This window comes from Caretta caretta, chromosome 5 (assembly GCF_965140235.1).
Source record: "Caretta caretta isolate rCarCar2 chromosome 5, rCarCar1.hap1, whole genome shotgun sequence".
In the NCBI taxonomy this organism is placed as follows: Eukaryota; Metazoa; Chordata; order Testudines; family Cheloniidae; genus Caretta; species Caretta caretta.
The window spans coordinates 93,234,373-93,250,784 of NC_134210.1; the positions used below are offsets into that span (position 1 = coordinate 93,234,373).

The window sequence follows — 16,412 nt, forward strand, 5'->3', positions numbered from 1 at the left end:
AGGTGAGAGGAGAATCTAGTTCAGAGTGTTTTGGTCTGTTTTATTAAATTGCTTGTCTACCGAGTGATGAAGGGCAGATGTTTGGTTTAACTATATATATTTTTCAGAGCATGTTATCACCAAATAATGGTTTTCAATTACCTTTTATAATCAATTACCTGCAAACTGTACTTTGAAATTCATTTATTGGATGGGGAGGAGTTTGTGCTCCCAAAGTGGTAATGCACATTCCTCAAAGACTAGGTATCTCTCCAGATATTTTGTAGCCTTATGAATGCAACAAGCATGCTTTCCTTTGGAAATACAGTTTATTGAACTCTTACTAAAATTGGCAACTTTCTGAATGACACATGGAGGTTGATCTACAGGAGGACACATTCATTCACTATCTCTGTTTTCCATCATTAACTTACTCTTTAATTTAACTCATTCTACTGCTTTGTTTTGTTTTTTAACTTGTCCAGCTGAGCTCGGTGATTATGATCCTGATGAACACCCAGACAATTACATTAGCGACTTCAAGATTTTTCCCAAACAATCACAGAAGCTGGAAAGGAAAATTGCTGAAATACATCAAAATGAATTCAGGTAATTTAAAGGGCTGCTTGTGAAAGAGGCAGTTGTAAATTATTGTGTGTCTGTTTCTATACAATATGCATAAGCCTTTTGGTTTCTGGTTATTTCTTTTTAAATTCTGAGGAATGTGTTGATAGTTATTTCAAAAACGAAAAAATGGGTGAAAATAACTACAGAAAATTAATTTAGCAGTTTTCTAGGTGAATATCAGGTTTAATATTGGGGATGGGAGATCAGAACAAAAACAACAAATAGAGAACGGTAAAAATTTATTGTGTGTATATCTAATTCCCAGTACAAAAATAAAACTGCATTTAAAACTAAGTCAGTTCACTGTTGGTGACTTGTGCAGTTACACTTGATATAAGGATCTTCAGTGTGTGAATTCTAAAAGCCTGAAGGTACAGGCTTGCAACAGTTCTTCCAGTGTGTCTTGGTGCTCCTCAGCTCCACCCTCTTCATTGTTCCCATCCTGGGAGCAGGAGGGGATTCTGTGCCCTGGGTTTCCTCGCCAGGCAGTGACAGATCTCTGGACCCAACTGCTCGCAGTGGCTATCAAGGGGATGGGGAGGAGGGGCATGTCCAGTACTCATGGTGGCAGCACGTGTGGTGGGGAGGATGCTCCTGGAACTCATGGGGGGCACCCAGTGAGAGCAAGGGGGTGCCTGATACAATGGCAGTGGGTGGCGTAGAAGGGGGTGCTGAACAGGGGTAAGGCCGGGGCCAGAAGAGGGCCAGGACTTACAGGGTACAGCCTTCCTCTCCCTGCAGCCTGTCACTACAGTGTTTGGTGGTCTCAGCAGTGTCCTTGCCTGTTTTGCTCCTTCACTGGACAGCTGTGGCAGCAGCCACTAACCAGCATTTACCCTCCCTGGCACAGTCATGCTGAGGAGGCCAGCGGGGAATCTAAGAGTGGCCACGGCACCGGGTCCGGGAAGTTCAAGCAGGTACAAAATCTGGGTAGAAATTAGAAAAATCCAAATACTGGGTTTTTCAAAACATGGGAATTTTTAAGGGGTTTTCAGTAAAAACCGAAAATGAAGAGCCCTAAATATACATAAAGATACAGGTTCTCTCCCACACGCATTCTATACATCCATGCTGTCAAAGGTGCATTATTTGACAATGCAATGTCAGCTTAAAAATATTAACAGGAATGCAAAACCCACTATAAATCACAACTGACCGCTGCGTGTGTGCTGCCAACTGTTACCATGGTATGTGGTGAGCATGAAATGTATGGCTCTCACAAGTGGGCATGGCTTACACTATGAGGGCTGCTGCTGTTTATGTACAGAGTCTAGGGTGACCAGACAGCAAATGTGAAAAATCGGGACAGCAGGTGGGGGTAATAGGAGCCTATATAAGAAAAAGACCCAAAAATCGGGACTGTCCCTATAAAATCGGGACATCTGGTCACCCTAGTTGTGTCTTTCACGTGAATCTGATTTTCAAATGACAACTTGGTAGCCATGCAGAGCTTTTTACAGTGAGATTTATGATACTTGATCACTTGCATTGTGTATTAAATTGCACATATTGTCATCTTGTCTGTATCTTTAGCAGGAACTATTCACTTGCTGTAATGCTATGACTTTGTGTGTGTGTGTGTGTGTTGCATTTATGGATAGGTGTGCATGCATGCACACACAAAAACAGAGCAATAGCCAGGATGGTGATTTCTGTATAAAGCTTTTTGGAAAGCTGAGGGGGATTAGATTCAGGACCCTTTCCCTCTTCTTCTCTGATCTTTAAATATGGGACCAGAGTAGACAAAAATTAAAATACTTCTTAGTCTAATAGAAGCTAACCATGATCCTGAGATGATCCTGTTTCTATGGAGAACAATCACTGCTTTGTGCATGTATACTCCCTTCAGGACTGCCTAAGAATAACCAGACACAAGGTGGGTGAGGCAATATATTTTATTGGACCAGCTTCTGTTGGTGACAGAGAGATGTTTTCGAGCTGAAGAAGAACTCTGTGTGGCTCAAAAGCATGTCTCTCTGTCACCAACAGAAGTTGGTCCAATGAAAGATATTACCTCATCCACCTAGTCTCCCTAATCTCCTGGGACCAACACAGCCACAGCAACATCGCATATAAGAATAACATGGACAGTAGTAATAAAGGCAACTGCGCTCTTGTCAGCCTGCTTAGAGGAAAGGAGCAGTTGTTGGAGAAGTGGAAGATGAATGTGACATGGAAAAAAGTAAAGAAAAATAGATTGATTGCATTACAAAATGTTTATAATCCACAGTGCATTGCATGTGCTTGAAGTTGTCAGGAACTAATAGGGATTTGTTCAAGCTGATGCGACATGACATGACAGTAACAGTGAGGTGTACAGGTGAAATTTCATAACTTTAAAAAAAGTTGTTTCTACAAACTGCAGTGAAAGACAATGTAGTGACCTGAACAGAACGTGATCTGCATGCTATTTCTGTAATTTTCACCGTAACTCTTTGTTTACGCAGAGGAGGGACAATGATTGATTGATTGATTGTTATTTAAGGATTCATGAATTAATACTTCAACTAGCTCTACTTGCTTTTGTATCGTATTTCTTATATTAAATAATGACTGTATTTAGCTGGGTAGATAGATGGTCTCTTTCTATGCAGAAGTATCACTTTTACCATAAAGGGGTGGGGAATGGAAAAAACAAAAACCCGAACAACTTTGAAACTGAAAGTTTTCAGATTTTATATAGTTAAAGCTTTAAATATTGCCTGTGTGATAAACAGCTAAAGTGTATCAAGTGTTTTTTATACACTTGAACACAACCTCTGTGACAGTCACAGCAGTAGTTGGCATGTTCAGGACATCTAGTAAAAAACTATTATACCTCAGTGCAAGGAACTGTGCCAGCATTATCCTGTTTCCCTGCCTTTTTTCCCTTTTTCCCAAAGCCTATGTATTTGTTTTGTATCTCTTTTGCCAGGATCATACCTTAAGTGACATAAAGATAATATCTCATGAGTGAAGTATTCTAGAACCACGTTAAACTTTTAAACTTTTAAAACAAACAATTTCCAAAGAGAAGCCAAAAACACACTCTATTTTTCAATAAATATTATTTTGATTTTAAAACCTCTCTTCCAAACGATGTCTTCTAGATTCCCAAAGGCACAGGACTTTCATTGATTTCAATGACAAAGTGTGTGTGTTAGAGAAAAGAATTTAGTCAAAACTCTTGTGTAAGAAGAGACTACTCCCTTAAACAGATTGCAGAAAAATAATGAGGGAAGGAGGATTTATTTATTCAATACATCTTGTACTCAAACATTCTTCTGTAAACTTGTTTATCAAAATTGTTTTACATTTGTTTTAGGCCCTGACTTCCACTGGGACCTCAGCTTGGCCTCCATTTATACATGTACAATCTTGTGTGCACGTACACAAAATGCGTGCATGCATTTTCTCAGCACTAATGCCTGCACACAGAGGTGATAGATTCCATCATGTGTGTGCACAGATTCTTGAATCACGTCACTGGCATGTTTGTCTGTCTGATCTAACCTATTCCATTCAAGTTCCAGTGCTGGAAAAATAAATGCACAGACGTGCGTATGTGCACAAGTGGAGGCTAAGGTCAAGAAAACCAGTTCTTACTTTTGTTGCGCGAGTGGACGTTGAGAATATGTTGAAACTTGATTGTAATTGGGAAAGTGCAGCATTCTATTTTTGTGATATCACATTTTCAGTAATGGTAGAATAAAAACTTGTATACTATGACAAATAATCAGAAAAGGCATTAATCTTACCAGTTTTTATATGTTGTTGATGTATTTTATTAGCATGTCTTTCACTTGATAGGTGCTATAAAATTCAGATTCCTGATTTTTTCCTCCAATAAGAAAAATAGGCAGATAACCTGTGAATCAAGAGTTTGTCAATCAGCCAATGCGTAAAAAAATTCTGAGAATAGGTTACCAAGGTTTTGTAACAAAGGCATTTGAGTGATGTATTTGTTGATGTAAAGGGCAGGTGATTGGCCCTGATTCTGTTCTCACTGATTTTAACCTGTTGTTCTACTGACTTCAGAGGTTTCAGAGTGGTAGCCATGTTAGTCTGTATCAGCAAAAAGAATGAGGAGTACTTGTGGCACCTAAGAGACTAACAAATTTATTTGAGCATAACCTTTGTGAGCTACAGCTCACTTCATCAGATGCATTCAGTGGAAAATACAGTAGGAAGATATATATGTACAGAAAACATGAACAAATGGGTGTTGCCATATCAACTCTAAGGAGACTCGTAGATTAAGGTGGGCTGTTAGCAGCAGGAGAAAAAAAAACTGAACATTTTTGTAGTGATAATCAGGATGCCTCATTTCAAACAGTTGACAAGAAGGTGTGAGTAACAGTAGGGGAAAAATTAGAACGACCCTTTGATAGTGTGGCTAATGTGATTAGGTCCTATGATCAATGTAATTAATCACATCAGCCACACTATCAGAGGCTCGTTCACCTGCACATCTACCAATGTGATATATGCCATCATGTGCCAGCAATGCCCCTCTGCCATGTACATTGGCCAAACCGGACAGTCTCTACGTAAAAGAATAAATGGACACAAATCGGACGTCAAGAATTATAACATTCAAAAACCAGTCAGAGAACACTTCAACCTCGCTGGAAACTCAATTACAGACCTAAAAGTTGCAGTTCTTCAACAAAAAAAACTTCAAAAACAGACTCCAACGAGAAACTGCAGAACTGGAATTAATTTGCAAACTGGACACCGTTAAATTAAGCTTGAATTCTGGGAGTGGATGAGTCATTACACAAACTAAAAACTATTTCCCCATGCTAATTTTTCCCCTCAGTGGGTTGAGCATTGGCCTGCTAAACCCAGGGTTTTGAGTTCAATCCTTGAGGGGGCCATTCTCTGTGACAGTTGTTTCTGTTTCTCCTTGATGTAAAGCCATCCCCTTTGTTGATTTTTAATTCCATGTAAGCCAACCCTGTAGGCCATGTCGTCAATCACCCCTCCCTCTGTCAGAGCAACGGCAGACAATTGTTCCGCGCCTTTTTTCTGTGCAGACGCCATATCACGGCAAGCAAGGAGCCCGCTCAGATCACTTTGGCAATTAGGAGCACATTAAACACCATGCGCATTATCCAGCAGCATATGCAGCACCAGAACCTGGCAAAGCGAAACCGGGTGAGTAAGCGATGTCAGCAATGAGGACATGGACACAGACTTCTCTCAAAGCACGGGCCCTGGCAATGTGGGCATCATGGTGCTAATGGGGCAGGTTCATGCGGTGGAACGCCGATTCTGGGCCCAGGAAACCAGCACAGACTGGTGGGACTGCATAGTGTTGCAGGTCTGGGAAGATTCCCAGTGGCTGCGAAACTTTCGCATGCGTAAGGGCACTTTCATGGAACTTTGTGACTTGCTTTCCCCTGCCCTGAAGCGCAAGAATACCAAGATGAGAGCAGCCCTCACAGTGAGAAGCGAGTGGCAATAGCCCTGTGGAAGGTTGCAACGCCAGACAGCTACCGGTCAGTCGGGAATCAATTTGGAGTGGGGAAATCTACGATGGGGGCTGCTGTAATGCAAGTAGCCAACACAATCAAAGATCTGCTGATATCAAGGGTATTGACCCAGGGAAATGTGCAGGTCATAGTGGATGGCTTTGTTGCAATGGGATTCCCTAACTGTGGTGGGGCCATAGACGGAATCCATATCCCTATCTTGGCACCGGAGCACCAAGCCGGCGAGTACATAAACTGCAAGGGGTACTTTTCAATAGTGCTGCAAGTACTGGTGGATCACAAGGGACGTTTCACCAACATCAACATGGGATGGCAGGGAAAGGTACATGACACTCACATCTTCAGGAATTCTGGTCTGTATGAACAGCTATAGCAAGGGACTTACTTTCCAGACCAGAAAATAACCATTGGGGATGTTGAAATGCCTACAGTTATCCTTGGGGACCCAGCCTACTCCTTAATGCCATGGCTTATGAAGCCATACACAGGCAGCCTGGACAGTAGTCAGGAGCTGTTCAACTACAGGCTGAGCAAGTTGCGAATGGTGGTAGAATGTGCATTTGGATGTTCAAAAGCGCGCTGGCGCAGTTTACTGACTCGCTTAGACCTCCGTGAAACCAGTATTTCCACTGTTATTACTGCTTGCTGTGTGCTCCACAATATCTGTGAGAGTAAGGGGGAGATGTTTATGGCGGGGTGGGAGGTTGAGGCAAATCGCCTGGCTGCTGGTTATGCGCAGCTAGACACCAGGGCGGTTAGAAGAGCACAGGAGGGCGCGGTACGCATCAGAGAAGCTTTGAAAACCAGTTTCATGACTGGCCAGGCTATGGTGTGAAAGTTCTGTTTGTTTCTCCTTGATGAAACCCCCCGCCCCTTGGTTCACTCTACTTCCCTGTAAGCTAACCACCTGCCCCTCCTCCCTTTGATCACCGCTTGCAGAGGCAATAAAGTCATTGTTGCTTCACATTCATGCATTCTTTTTTAATTCATCACACAAATAGGGGGATAACTGCCAAAGTAGCCTGGGAGGGGTGGTGGAGGAGGGAAGGACAAGGTCACACAGCACTTTAAAAGTTTAAAACTTTAAAACTTATTGAATGCCAGCCTTCTGTTGCTTGGGCAATCCTCTGGGGTGGAGTGGCTGGGTAGCCAGAGGCCTCCCCACCCCATTCTTGGGTGTCTGGATGAGGGAGGCTATGGAACTTGGGGAGGAGGGCGGTTTATTACACAGTGGCTGTAGCGGCGGTCTGTGCTCCAGCTGCCTTTCCTGCAGCTCAACCATACGCTGGAGCATATTAGTTTGATCCTCCAGCAGCCTCAGCATTGATTCCTGCCTCCTCTCATCACGCTTCAGCCCACCACCTCTCCTCCTGGTCATTTTGTGCTTTCCTGCATTCTGACATTGTCTGCCTCCATGCATTTGTCTGTGCTCTGTCCGTGTGGGAGGACAGCATGAGTTCAGAGAACATTTAATCACGAGTGCATTTTTTTCACCTGCTAATCTTCACTAGCCTCTGGTAAGGAGAAGATCCTGTGATCCTTGAAACACATGCAGCTGGTGGAGAAAAAAGGGGACAGCGGTATTTAAAAAGACACATTTTATACAACGAGTACACTCTTTCACGGTAAACGTTGCTGTTAACATTACATACATAGCACATGCGCTTTCGTTACAAGGTCGCATTTTGCTTCCCCCCCACCACCACCACGTGGCTAACCCCTCCCCCCTCCCCTTGGCTAACAGCGGGGAACATTTCTGTTCAGCCACAGGCAAACAGCCCAGCAGGAATGGGCACCTCTGAATGTCCCCTTAAGAAAAGCACCCTATTTCAACCAACTGCCCATGAATGATATCACTCTCCTGAGGATAACACAGAGAGATAAAGAACAGATGTTGTTTGAACGCCAGCAAACATACACTGCAATGCTTTGTTCTACAATGATTCCCGACTACGTGCTACTGGCCTGGAGTGGTAAAGTGTCCTACCATGGTGGACAGAATAAGGTTGCCCTCCCCAGAAACCTTTTGCAAAGGCTTTGGGAGTACATCCAGGAGAGCTTTATGGAGATGTCCCTGGAGGATTTCCGCTCCATCCCCAGACACGTTAACAGACTTTTCCAGTAGCCGTATTGGCCGCGAATGCCAGGGCAAATTAATCATTTAACACGCTTGCTTTTAAACCACGTATGCTATTTTAAAAGGTACACTCACCAGAGGTCTCTTCTCCACCTGGCGGGTCCAGGAGGCAGCCTTGGGTGGGTTTGGGGGGTACTGACTCGAGGTCCAGGGTGAGAAACAGTTCCTGGCTGTTGGGAAAACCGGTTTCTCTGCTTGCTTGCTGTGAGCTATCTTCCTTGTCCCCAAAACCTGCTTCCGTGTTGCCTCCATCTCCACTGAAGGAGTCAAACAACATGGTGGCTGAACCCCCTAAAATGGCATGCAGCTCATCATAGAAGCGGCATGTTTGGGGCTCTGACTCGGAGCGACCGTTTACCTCTCTGGTTTTCTGGTAGGCTTGCCTCAGCTCCTTAAGTTTCATGCAGTACTGCTTCGGGTCCCTGTTATGGCCTCTGTCCTTCATGCCCTGGGAGATTTTGACAAATGTTTTGGCATTTCGAAAACTGGAAAGGAGTTCTGATAGCACGGATTCCTCTCCCCATACAGCGATCTGATCCCGTACCTCCTGTTCAGTCCATGCTGGAGCTGTTTTGCAATTCTGGGACTCCATCATGGTCCCTTCTGCTGATGAGCTCTGCACTCACCTGCAGCTTGCCATGCTGACCAAACAGGAAATGAAATTCAAAAGTTCACGGGCCTTTTCCTGTCTACCTGGCCAGTGCATCTGAGTTGAGAGCGCTGTCCAGAGCGGTCACAAGGGAGCACTCTGGCATAGCTCCTGGAGGCCAAAACCATCTAATTGCGTCCACAGTACCCCAAATTTGACCCGGCAAGGTCGATTTCAGCACTAATCCCCTTGTCGGGGGTGGAGTAAGGAAGTCAATTTTAAGAGCCCTTTAAGTAAAAAAAAAAAGTCTTCGTTGTGTGGACGGGTGCAGGGTTAAATAGATTTAATGCTGCTAAATTCGACCTCAACTCCTAGTGTAGACCAGGGCTAAATGAGTTAATACAAATCAGGATTTCTCACTTTTGCAGAATGTTGTTCCATCATCCAGGCCCCTGTAGCTTGGAATAATCTGCTTCCTCACTGAATCCTATCTCATTATTCTCATGGCCCATTAACTGGGCACATCTTTTCTTCTATCCCAGTGCATGATGGAAGTATTTGTCTCCTGATGGCAACATGAAAACAGTGAAGGAAATGCCTGGAAAGTAGCTGATAGTGCACAGTGACAGCTACAAATGACTTGGTGACTCAATGAGAAGGCTTGTTCTAATTAATTAAACAGATGTACAATGTGCTGCTTCTCTCTCTCTTTATGTGGTAGTGAATACTTTGTTAGGTTTTTATCAAATTGTGACCTTTCATGTGACCATTCTTTGAACCTGACTGAACAAATTTAATCTGATACAGAGGTTGTGACAGGCAGAGACACATGACAGCTTTATAGAGCTGTGATTAATTGTCTTGTGAATTTTAATTAATGGTTGTCCACCTCAGTAAAGTAGGGGAGGGGTACTGTAACAATCGAATCAAACCTTACCAGAGGCTAAATGAAGGCCTGTCCTCATAACAGATATTCTGGTTTTCATGTCATCACAAATAAAGGCTCTTTAGAAATGCAGCTTACCTATGAGAAGAAGCAGTTTTTGTAACTGGATACTAAAAGCAAAGTAGATGTTGGAAGATTTAAGATGCATTAATAGGACTTTGTGAATGGTTCTTTAAATAAATCAAAGCTGTTTGATCTCCAGCTGTCTGACTTGAATATGGAGCCCTGTCATATTTCTGCGTATGCACCTTACATGGCCGAGGAGAAGCAAACAGGGGTAACCCTTAGGAGCCTTGTGACTTAAAGGACTCAGGACTGCCTCTGAGGGTTTTATTCTGTAGGATTCTGAGCACCCATGCAAGGTGTTCAGTATCCTCAATTCCTGCTGAAGTATATGGGAATTGAGGGTGCTCAGCTTTTTGGAGGGTTTGAGCCTGAACTTTAAATTTTTCCCTGACTGGCAGAGTGAGGGGGAGCAGAGATACTGATAAATGTGACTTCTGGTCCTCCTGGACTTGTACCAACTGGGCTTGGTGAGCCTGGGGACATGCTCCAGCGTATAATTTGCTGCTGCTTGAAAACGAATCTGAAGAGGGTGAACATTTTGCATAGAAACAACGTCTTTCTATCCCTATTAAAACTGGAGCTCCTACCATTAATGTCAGGCTAACAGTTGCACATCGTTTTTTAAAAACAAACCTCCCACCCCCCTTGCTTTTTGTTTCAAAGCCTTTGGGATTTCTGGCTTCTCCTTCTCCAGAGCTTGTTTTCGCCTTTACAGTGATACAATGATGATTGTAAGTGAAAACATGAATATTTTTATACCAGTAACAATAAAAAAAAAAAACCCAAAAACCTTGCCCCAGTACATGAGTAAAATTTTGCTGATTGTACATGATATATTACAGTGGGGTCTTTTAATCACATTCACAAAAGGGGCAGATTTAAGGTTGCAGAGAGAAACTCAGCTAAGAAATTGCCTATTTTTGTGCAACTAAAACCTAGCTTTAACATAGCTTTTTGTAATTAAAATGGCTATACCATTAGGGTTTGGAATCACTGCAGTCAATTTTTACCAGAGCTCAGCTACAGCTATTTATTAATTATATAGCACCATAGAGATACACACTCTCTTGCCAGTAGTAGAAATATACAAATTGACAATTGGAAGATGAGGTCTATGCCAAAAGAAAAGGAGTACTTGTGGCACCTTAGAGACTAACCAATTTATTTGAGCATGAGCTTTCCTTAGGAGCAAATTATGACTAATAAACCAATAAAGCAAAAGGACAACTTGTGGGGCTGGCTGCGCTGCACTGCACTGCACAGTGAAGGAATATAGCAGGAGGAGCAGGGCCAATAAATGCATATAGACATTTCTGATTCAGGAAAGCACTTAAATGTGCTTAAGTCCACCCCCTGTTCAGTACAATATGTAAGGAAATGCTTAACTCTGAGTACATGTTTAAGTGCTGTCCTGAATAGGGATATCCTCTTGAATCAGGGCCTGAAAGAAGAAATAGTATCATGTTTATAAATCTAACAATATTTTAATGAAGCATAATTGCAGTGCTCTATTTTCAACCCGTGATTATTTTTTGTTAAACACAATTGAATAATTTAATGTACCTTTATAAAGTTCTATTATATATGCTGTTGAAAAGGAATAAAAATAACTATGGAAAGATTATTTTTTAATTAAAATGCTGTACTTGTACAATGTGATAGGATGTAAACTTGGAGATAATTCTAAGGACTTGATTCTGCAAATCCTTACTCAAGCTAGCTGGCATTGCTTATGCATGAAGCAAGGGCTACTCATGAGGCTTGCAAGATCAAACCATTTCTCTCAGCTCAGATATGGTATGTGGATAACAGTTGAAGTTCACAAATTCTGTATTATGACTCATCAAGGTGTCATTTAATAATTTTTATTACTTTCATTATTTTTATGTACAAATAGCAACATGGTTTATAATTTCAATATTACCTACAACAAGCAGCCCTGGCATTTAAGACAATACAATATGCCAGATGTTATAAGGGAGAAACAGATGTATTTCCTTGCTGAAACATAAGGCATCCCTGACTTTGGGCTAGTCTACACTGGCAACGCTAAAGCGGGCAGTGCTTTAACGTGCCTTGTGTGGTCGTGGCGCACTAAAAAAACCCAGCACTCTTAAAAAAAAACAAACAAAAAAAAAAACAACAAAAAAAACCACACCTCCATGAGGGGCATAGCTACCAGCGCTGGGAGCACTGTCTACACTGGTGCTTTACAGCGCTGAAACTTTCTCGCTCAGGGGTGTGAAAAAACACACCCCCTGAGTACAGCAAGTTGCAATGCTGTAAATTGCCAGTGAAGACAAGCCCTTAGTTAATATTTATCTATATCTCATAGGCAGGCCTTGTAGCACTATTGCTTGACAATTCCTGTTAGAGCAACTGAAAACAGAATCTTATATCTGTGCCAGACTTTAACCATTTGGGCTCAAATTTTCCGTGCTGAGTGTCTGCCTAAGACTGCATTTCTTTTGGAGAACTTCAGCCAAACTGGCCCAGCTACTTGAGAGAATAAGGCTAGGAGGGAAAAGAACATTGGTTCTGCCCAGGTTAAAAAAGTCTAGTAACATTTTAATTAGGGCTGTCAAGCAATTAAAAAAATATTAATCACGATTAATCACGCTATTAACAATAATATCTTTTATTTAAATATTTGGGATGTTTTCTACATTTTCAAATATATTGATTTCAGTTACACAGAATACAAAGTGTATAGCACTCACTTTATATTTATTTTTTATTATAAATATTTGCACTGTAAAAAAGAAATTTTTCAATTCAGCTCATACAAGTACTGTAGTGCAATCTCTATCATGAAAGTGCAACTTACAAATGTAGATTGTGCTACATAACTGCACTCAAAAACAATGTTAAATTTTAGAGCCTACAAGTCCACTCAGTCCTACTTCTTGTTCAGCCAATTGCTCAGACAAAAGTTTGCTTACATTTGCAGGAGATAATGTTGCCCTCTTCTTGTTTACAGTGTCACCTGAAAGTGAGAACAGGCATTTGCATGGCACTGTTGTAGCTGGTGTCACAAGATAGTTATGTGCCAGATACCATAAATATGTCCCTTCATGCTTCAACCACCATATGACAGGTTCTGCTCGATAACTATCCAAAGCTGTGCGGACCAACGCATGTTCATTTTCCATCTTCTGAGTCAGATGCCACCAGCAGAAGGTTGATTTTCTTTTTTGGTGGCTCAGGTCCTGTAGTTTCTGCATTGGGGTGTTGCTCTTTTAAAGACTTCTGAAAGCATGCTCCACACCTCATCCCTCTCAGATTTTGGAAGGCACTTCAGATTTTTAAACCTTGGGTTAAGTGCTGTAGCTATCTTTAGAAATCTCACATTGATATCTTTTGTGTTTTGTGAAATCTGCAGTGAAAGTGTTCTTAAAACAAACAACATGTGCTCGGTCATCATCCAAGACTGATATAACATGAAGTATAGGATGGCAAGAAGTATGACAGAATGTCGGTAAAACAGAGCAGGAGACCTATAATTCTCCGCCCGAGAAGTTCAGTCACAAATTTAATTAATGCATTATTTTTTTAATGAGCATTGGCAGCATAGAAGCATGTCCTCTGGAATGGTGGCTGAAGCATGAAGGGGCATATGAATGTTTAGCATATCCGGCATGCAATGTTCCCTCTAGTATTTTCCATGCATGTGTGGAATAAATTTTATGTGCACCAAGGTAAGTGTGGATGTGCACCACCAGTAGAAACAAAAGACCGACCTATCTATCTATCTATCTATCTATCTATCTATATATTTAAGAAGTTACAATAGGGATAATTACTCCAGCCAGGGCAGGTTAGGCATTTTAGAACTCACTGCTCAAAGAATTAAATTCAAGTGTACGAGAAATACAAATTATGAAATGCATAGATTGATCAAAACATTAAAATAACACACTTTGAAAAAATAAAATTGAAGAATGTGCGTGCATTTTAGGAAGTACCAAGAAAGTAACAACAACAATGATGATACAAGTATGTGTTGTGAGGTGACTGTGAAACAGACTGTGTGTGTGACACAGAGACTGTGTATGTGCTGGGGAAGTTTAAGACGCCGTTCGTTGTCTCTTTAAAGCACTCAATGAAAGTTCTCCTGCTCTGTCATGAGTCCTGTTGTCTTCTCTCACCTGCTCTGTGGAGATGGGGAGGGGGAGAGAGACAGACAGACAGTGTGAGCTGGCTGATGGGCAAATCTCAGAAGCTGTGCACTGTCTTTTTAAGAAAGGCACTCAGTACCTTGCAATGCTGACTACAAAAGTGCCCTGCAACTGCCTAGTCTCACTGTCAGATGACGTAAATAAGAAGCGGGCAGCATTATCTCCCATAAATGTAAACAAACTTGTTTGTCTTAGCAATTGGCTAAACAAGAAATACGACTGAGTGGACTTGTAGGCTCTAAAGTTTTACATTGTATTTGAGTGCAGTTATGCAACAAAAAATCTATATTTGTAAGTTGTACTTCAGTGATAGAGATTGCACTACAGTACTTGTATGAGCTGAATTAAAATAGTTTTTATTATTTTTACAATGCAAATATTTGTAATAAAAATATAAAGTGAGCACTGTTCACTGTATTCTGTGTTGTAATTAAAATATATTTGAAAATGTAGAAAAACATCCACAGTAATTAGTCTCTATTACTGTAGTTCCTTCACCAGACTGTATGTTTTCTATTACATAACTGACTCTGCTTCCTTGGGCTCCTACGTTCATAATAATTATTGGTCCAACTAGAGATGCAGCTCTTAGTGTATGACTTTATGCAACTCCTTTTACAGAGGAAAGAAAATATGCCATTTCCAAATGGTTTCCCTATTGCTGATACAATACCTGCATTCACTTTAAAGGACAGAACAATAATGCTGAACATCACAAATGTTTTTACTGGAATCAAAATGATTGCTCTTTGTTCAAAGACACAAATACACTGTATGGTTTACAAGGAATCATATGACTTTCTAATGGAGGATTTACCATTTTGATAACAGTCCAACGGCTGTTGACAGCTGGCTGACAGCCAGGATTCCCTGAGATGAGACATATGAGAAGAACTAAGACTGCTAGGGTTGTGATACTCAAATTTCCTTTTCAAGACTGTAGTGGTCTGGCATATTTTTTGCCAGTTTGACTGGAAAGTACACTAGCATGAATGTCAACAACTGAAAACGAAGGCTCTGTTACACCAAGCGTTGATTAATAATCTGTTTTTATATTTCTCACACTGAAAATAAATATCTTCTTGTTATTATTTATTTATATTACCAGAGCATCTATTCATGGACCATAGTGCTAGGTGCTATATAAACAGAAGAAAATGACCGCTCCTAGCCCCAAAAGCTTGCAGTCAAAGTGTAAGACAAGAGACAACAGATGGATGCAGATGGGGAAGTACAAGGAAACAATGAGACAATGTTGGTCAGCATGATAGCAGAAGTATCAGCATGCTAGCAACATAACTTACGTTTTTTCTAGGCAATATGGCAGAGGAGAGTTTTAAGGAGGTTTTGCAGGAGGATAATTCATCTTAACATGACAGCAAATATTTTTGATGCAGCAAGTGGAAAGGCTGGAAATGATCCCTTTCCATTAGTAAATGGCAGTCTCAAGTAAAGACATTCTTTTCAAATGATACTTTAGTGGAAAAGTCAAAAATACTTTACTAAAGTATCTCCCTGGGGAAAAAAAAGACTTTTAAATAACTGTCTGTGCTGGATGTAAGTTTTCGCACAAATGTTTTGAGGCTTTTTCTTCATCACTGATCAATAACTGCCTGATGACTTACAGAGAACAAATAATTAACATAATTGTGCCATTGTATGTTTTAGAGGTGAGAGAATTTGCAGTGAAGTGCTCCAACATCATCTTAATGGTCTTTGAGAGGCTGTTCTGATGGGAACTGAAATTCTTAAGGAAACGTATACCTCTCTAGGTATAAAAAGAACATTTGCTTTTCTCCAGTTTTCTCTTCAATAACTTAACCTCCCAGCAAAGGTAGAGCTGCATTTGGTAGAGAAGACTGAATGTCCTTAAAAGACATCAAAAGCAAATGCTTGAAAAGGCTGTGAATCTAATTCAGTTCTCAGCTACTGTAGAAACACCTTACCTTTTAGATTTTGAGGATGTAGATTGAATAGGCCATTTCATTTTATAGAAAAAACAAATAATTGGTTGACCTTTTTAGTTTTGGTTTTACTTTCTGGTTATTGTTTAGGGGAAACTAGGTAATTATTATAATAAACTTTCAACTATATCACACCTCTGTTTAGACTGATATATGCATAGTTGTACCTTTTAAGATGATGTATTACAGTTAAAAAAAGACTTTTCAATCTGGTTGCAGACAAATAAGAGATCAGTGATCATTGTGGGGTATCTTTCTTTTGAGAAGAAAATGACATCGAAGCGTTAGAAGGACCATCTTAATATGGAAAATATTTAAGTACAGTCAGTTTAAATATATTCATATATCTTTTGTTTCCATAATTTAAATAAAATGTATTCATTACCAAAATTGCATTCTGTCTGTCTGACTTATTCCTGCAATTTCAACTGGCTGTTACTTTACTACTA

The 16,412-nt window shown here is 40.9% G+C and overlaps 1 protein-coding gene across 2 annotated transcripts in view; it reads left to right on the top strand.

The window, feature by feature from the left end:
* FRMD3 (FERM domain containing 3) overlaps positions 1 to 16,412 on the top strand; it is a 219,218-nt gene that overhangs the window by 147,012 nt on the left and 55,794 nt on the right. For both annotated transcript variants that reach the window (XM_048849947.2, XM_075128687.1), the window contains exon 6: positions 465 to 588. In XM_048849947.2, the coding sequence (XP_048705904.1) occupies positions 465 to 588 (124 nt within the window). The remainder of the gene's footprint in view (positions 1 to 464; positions 589 to 16,412) is intronic.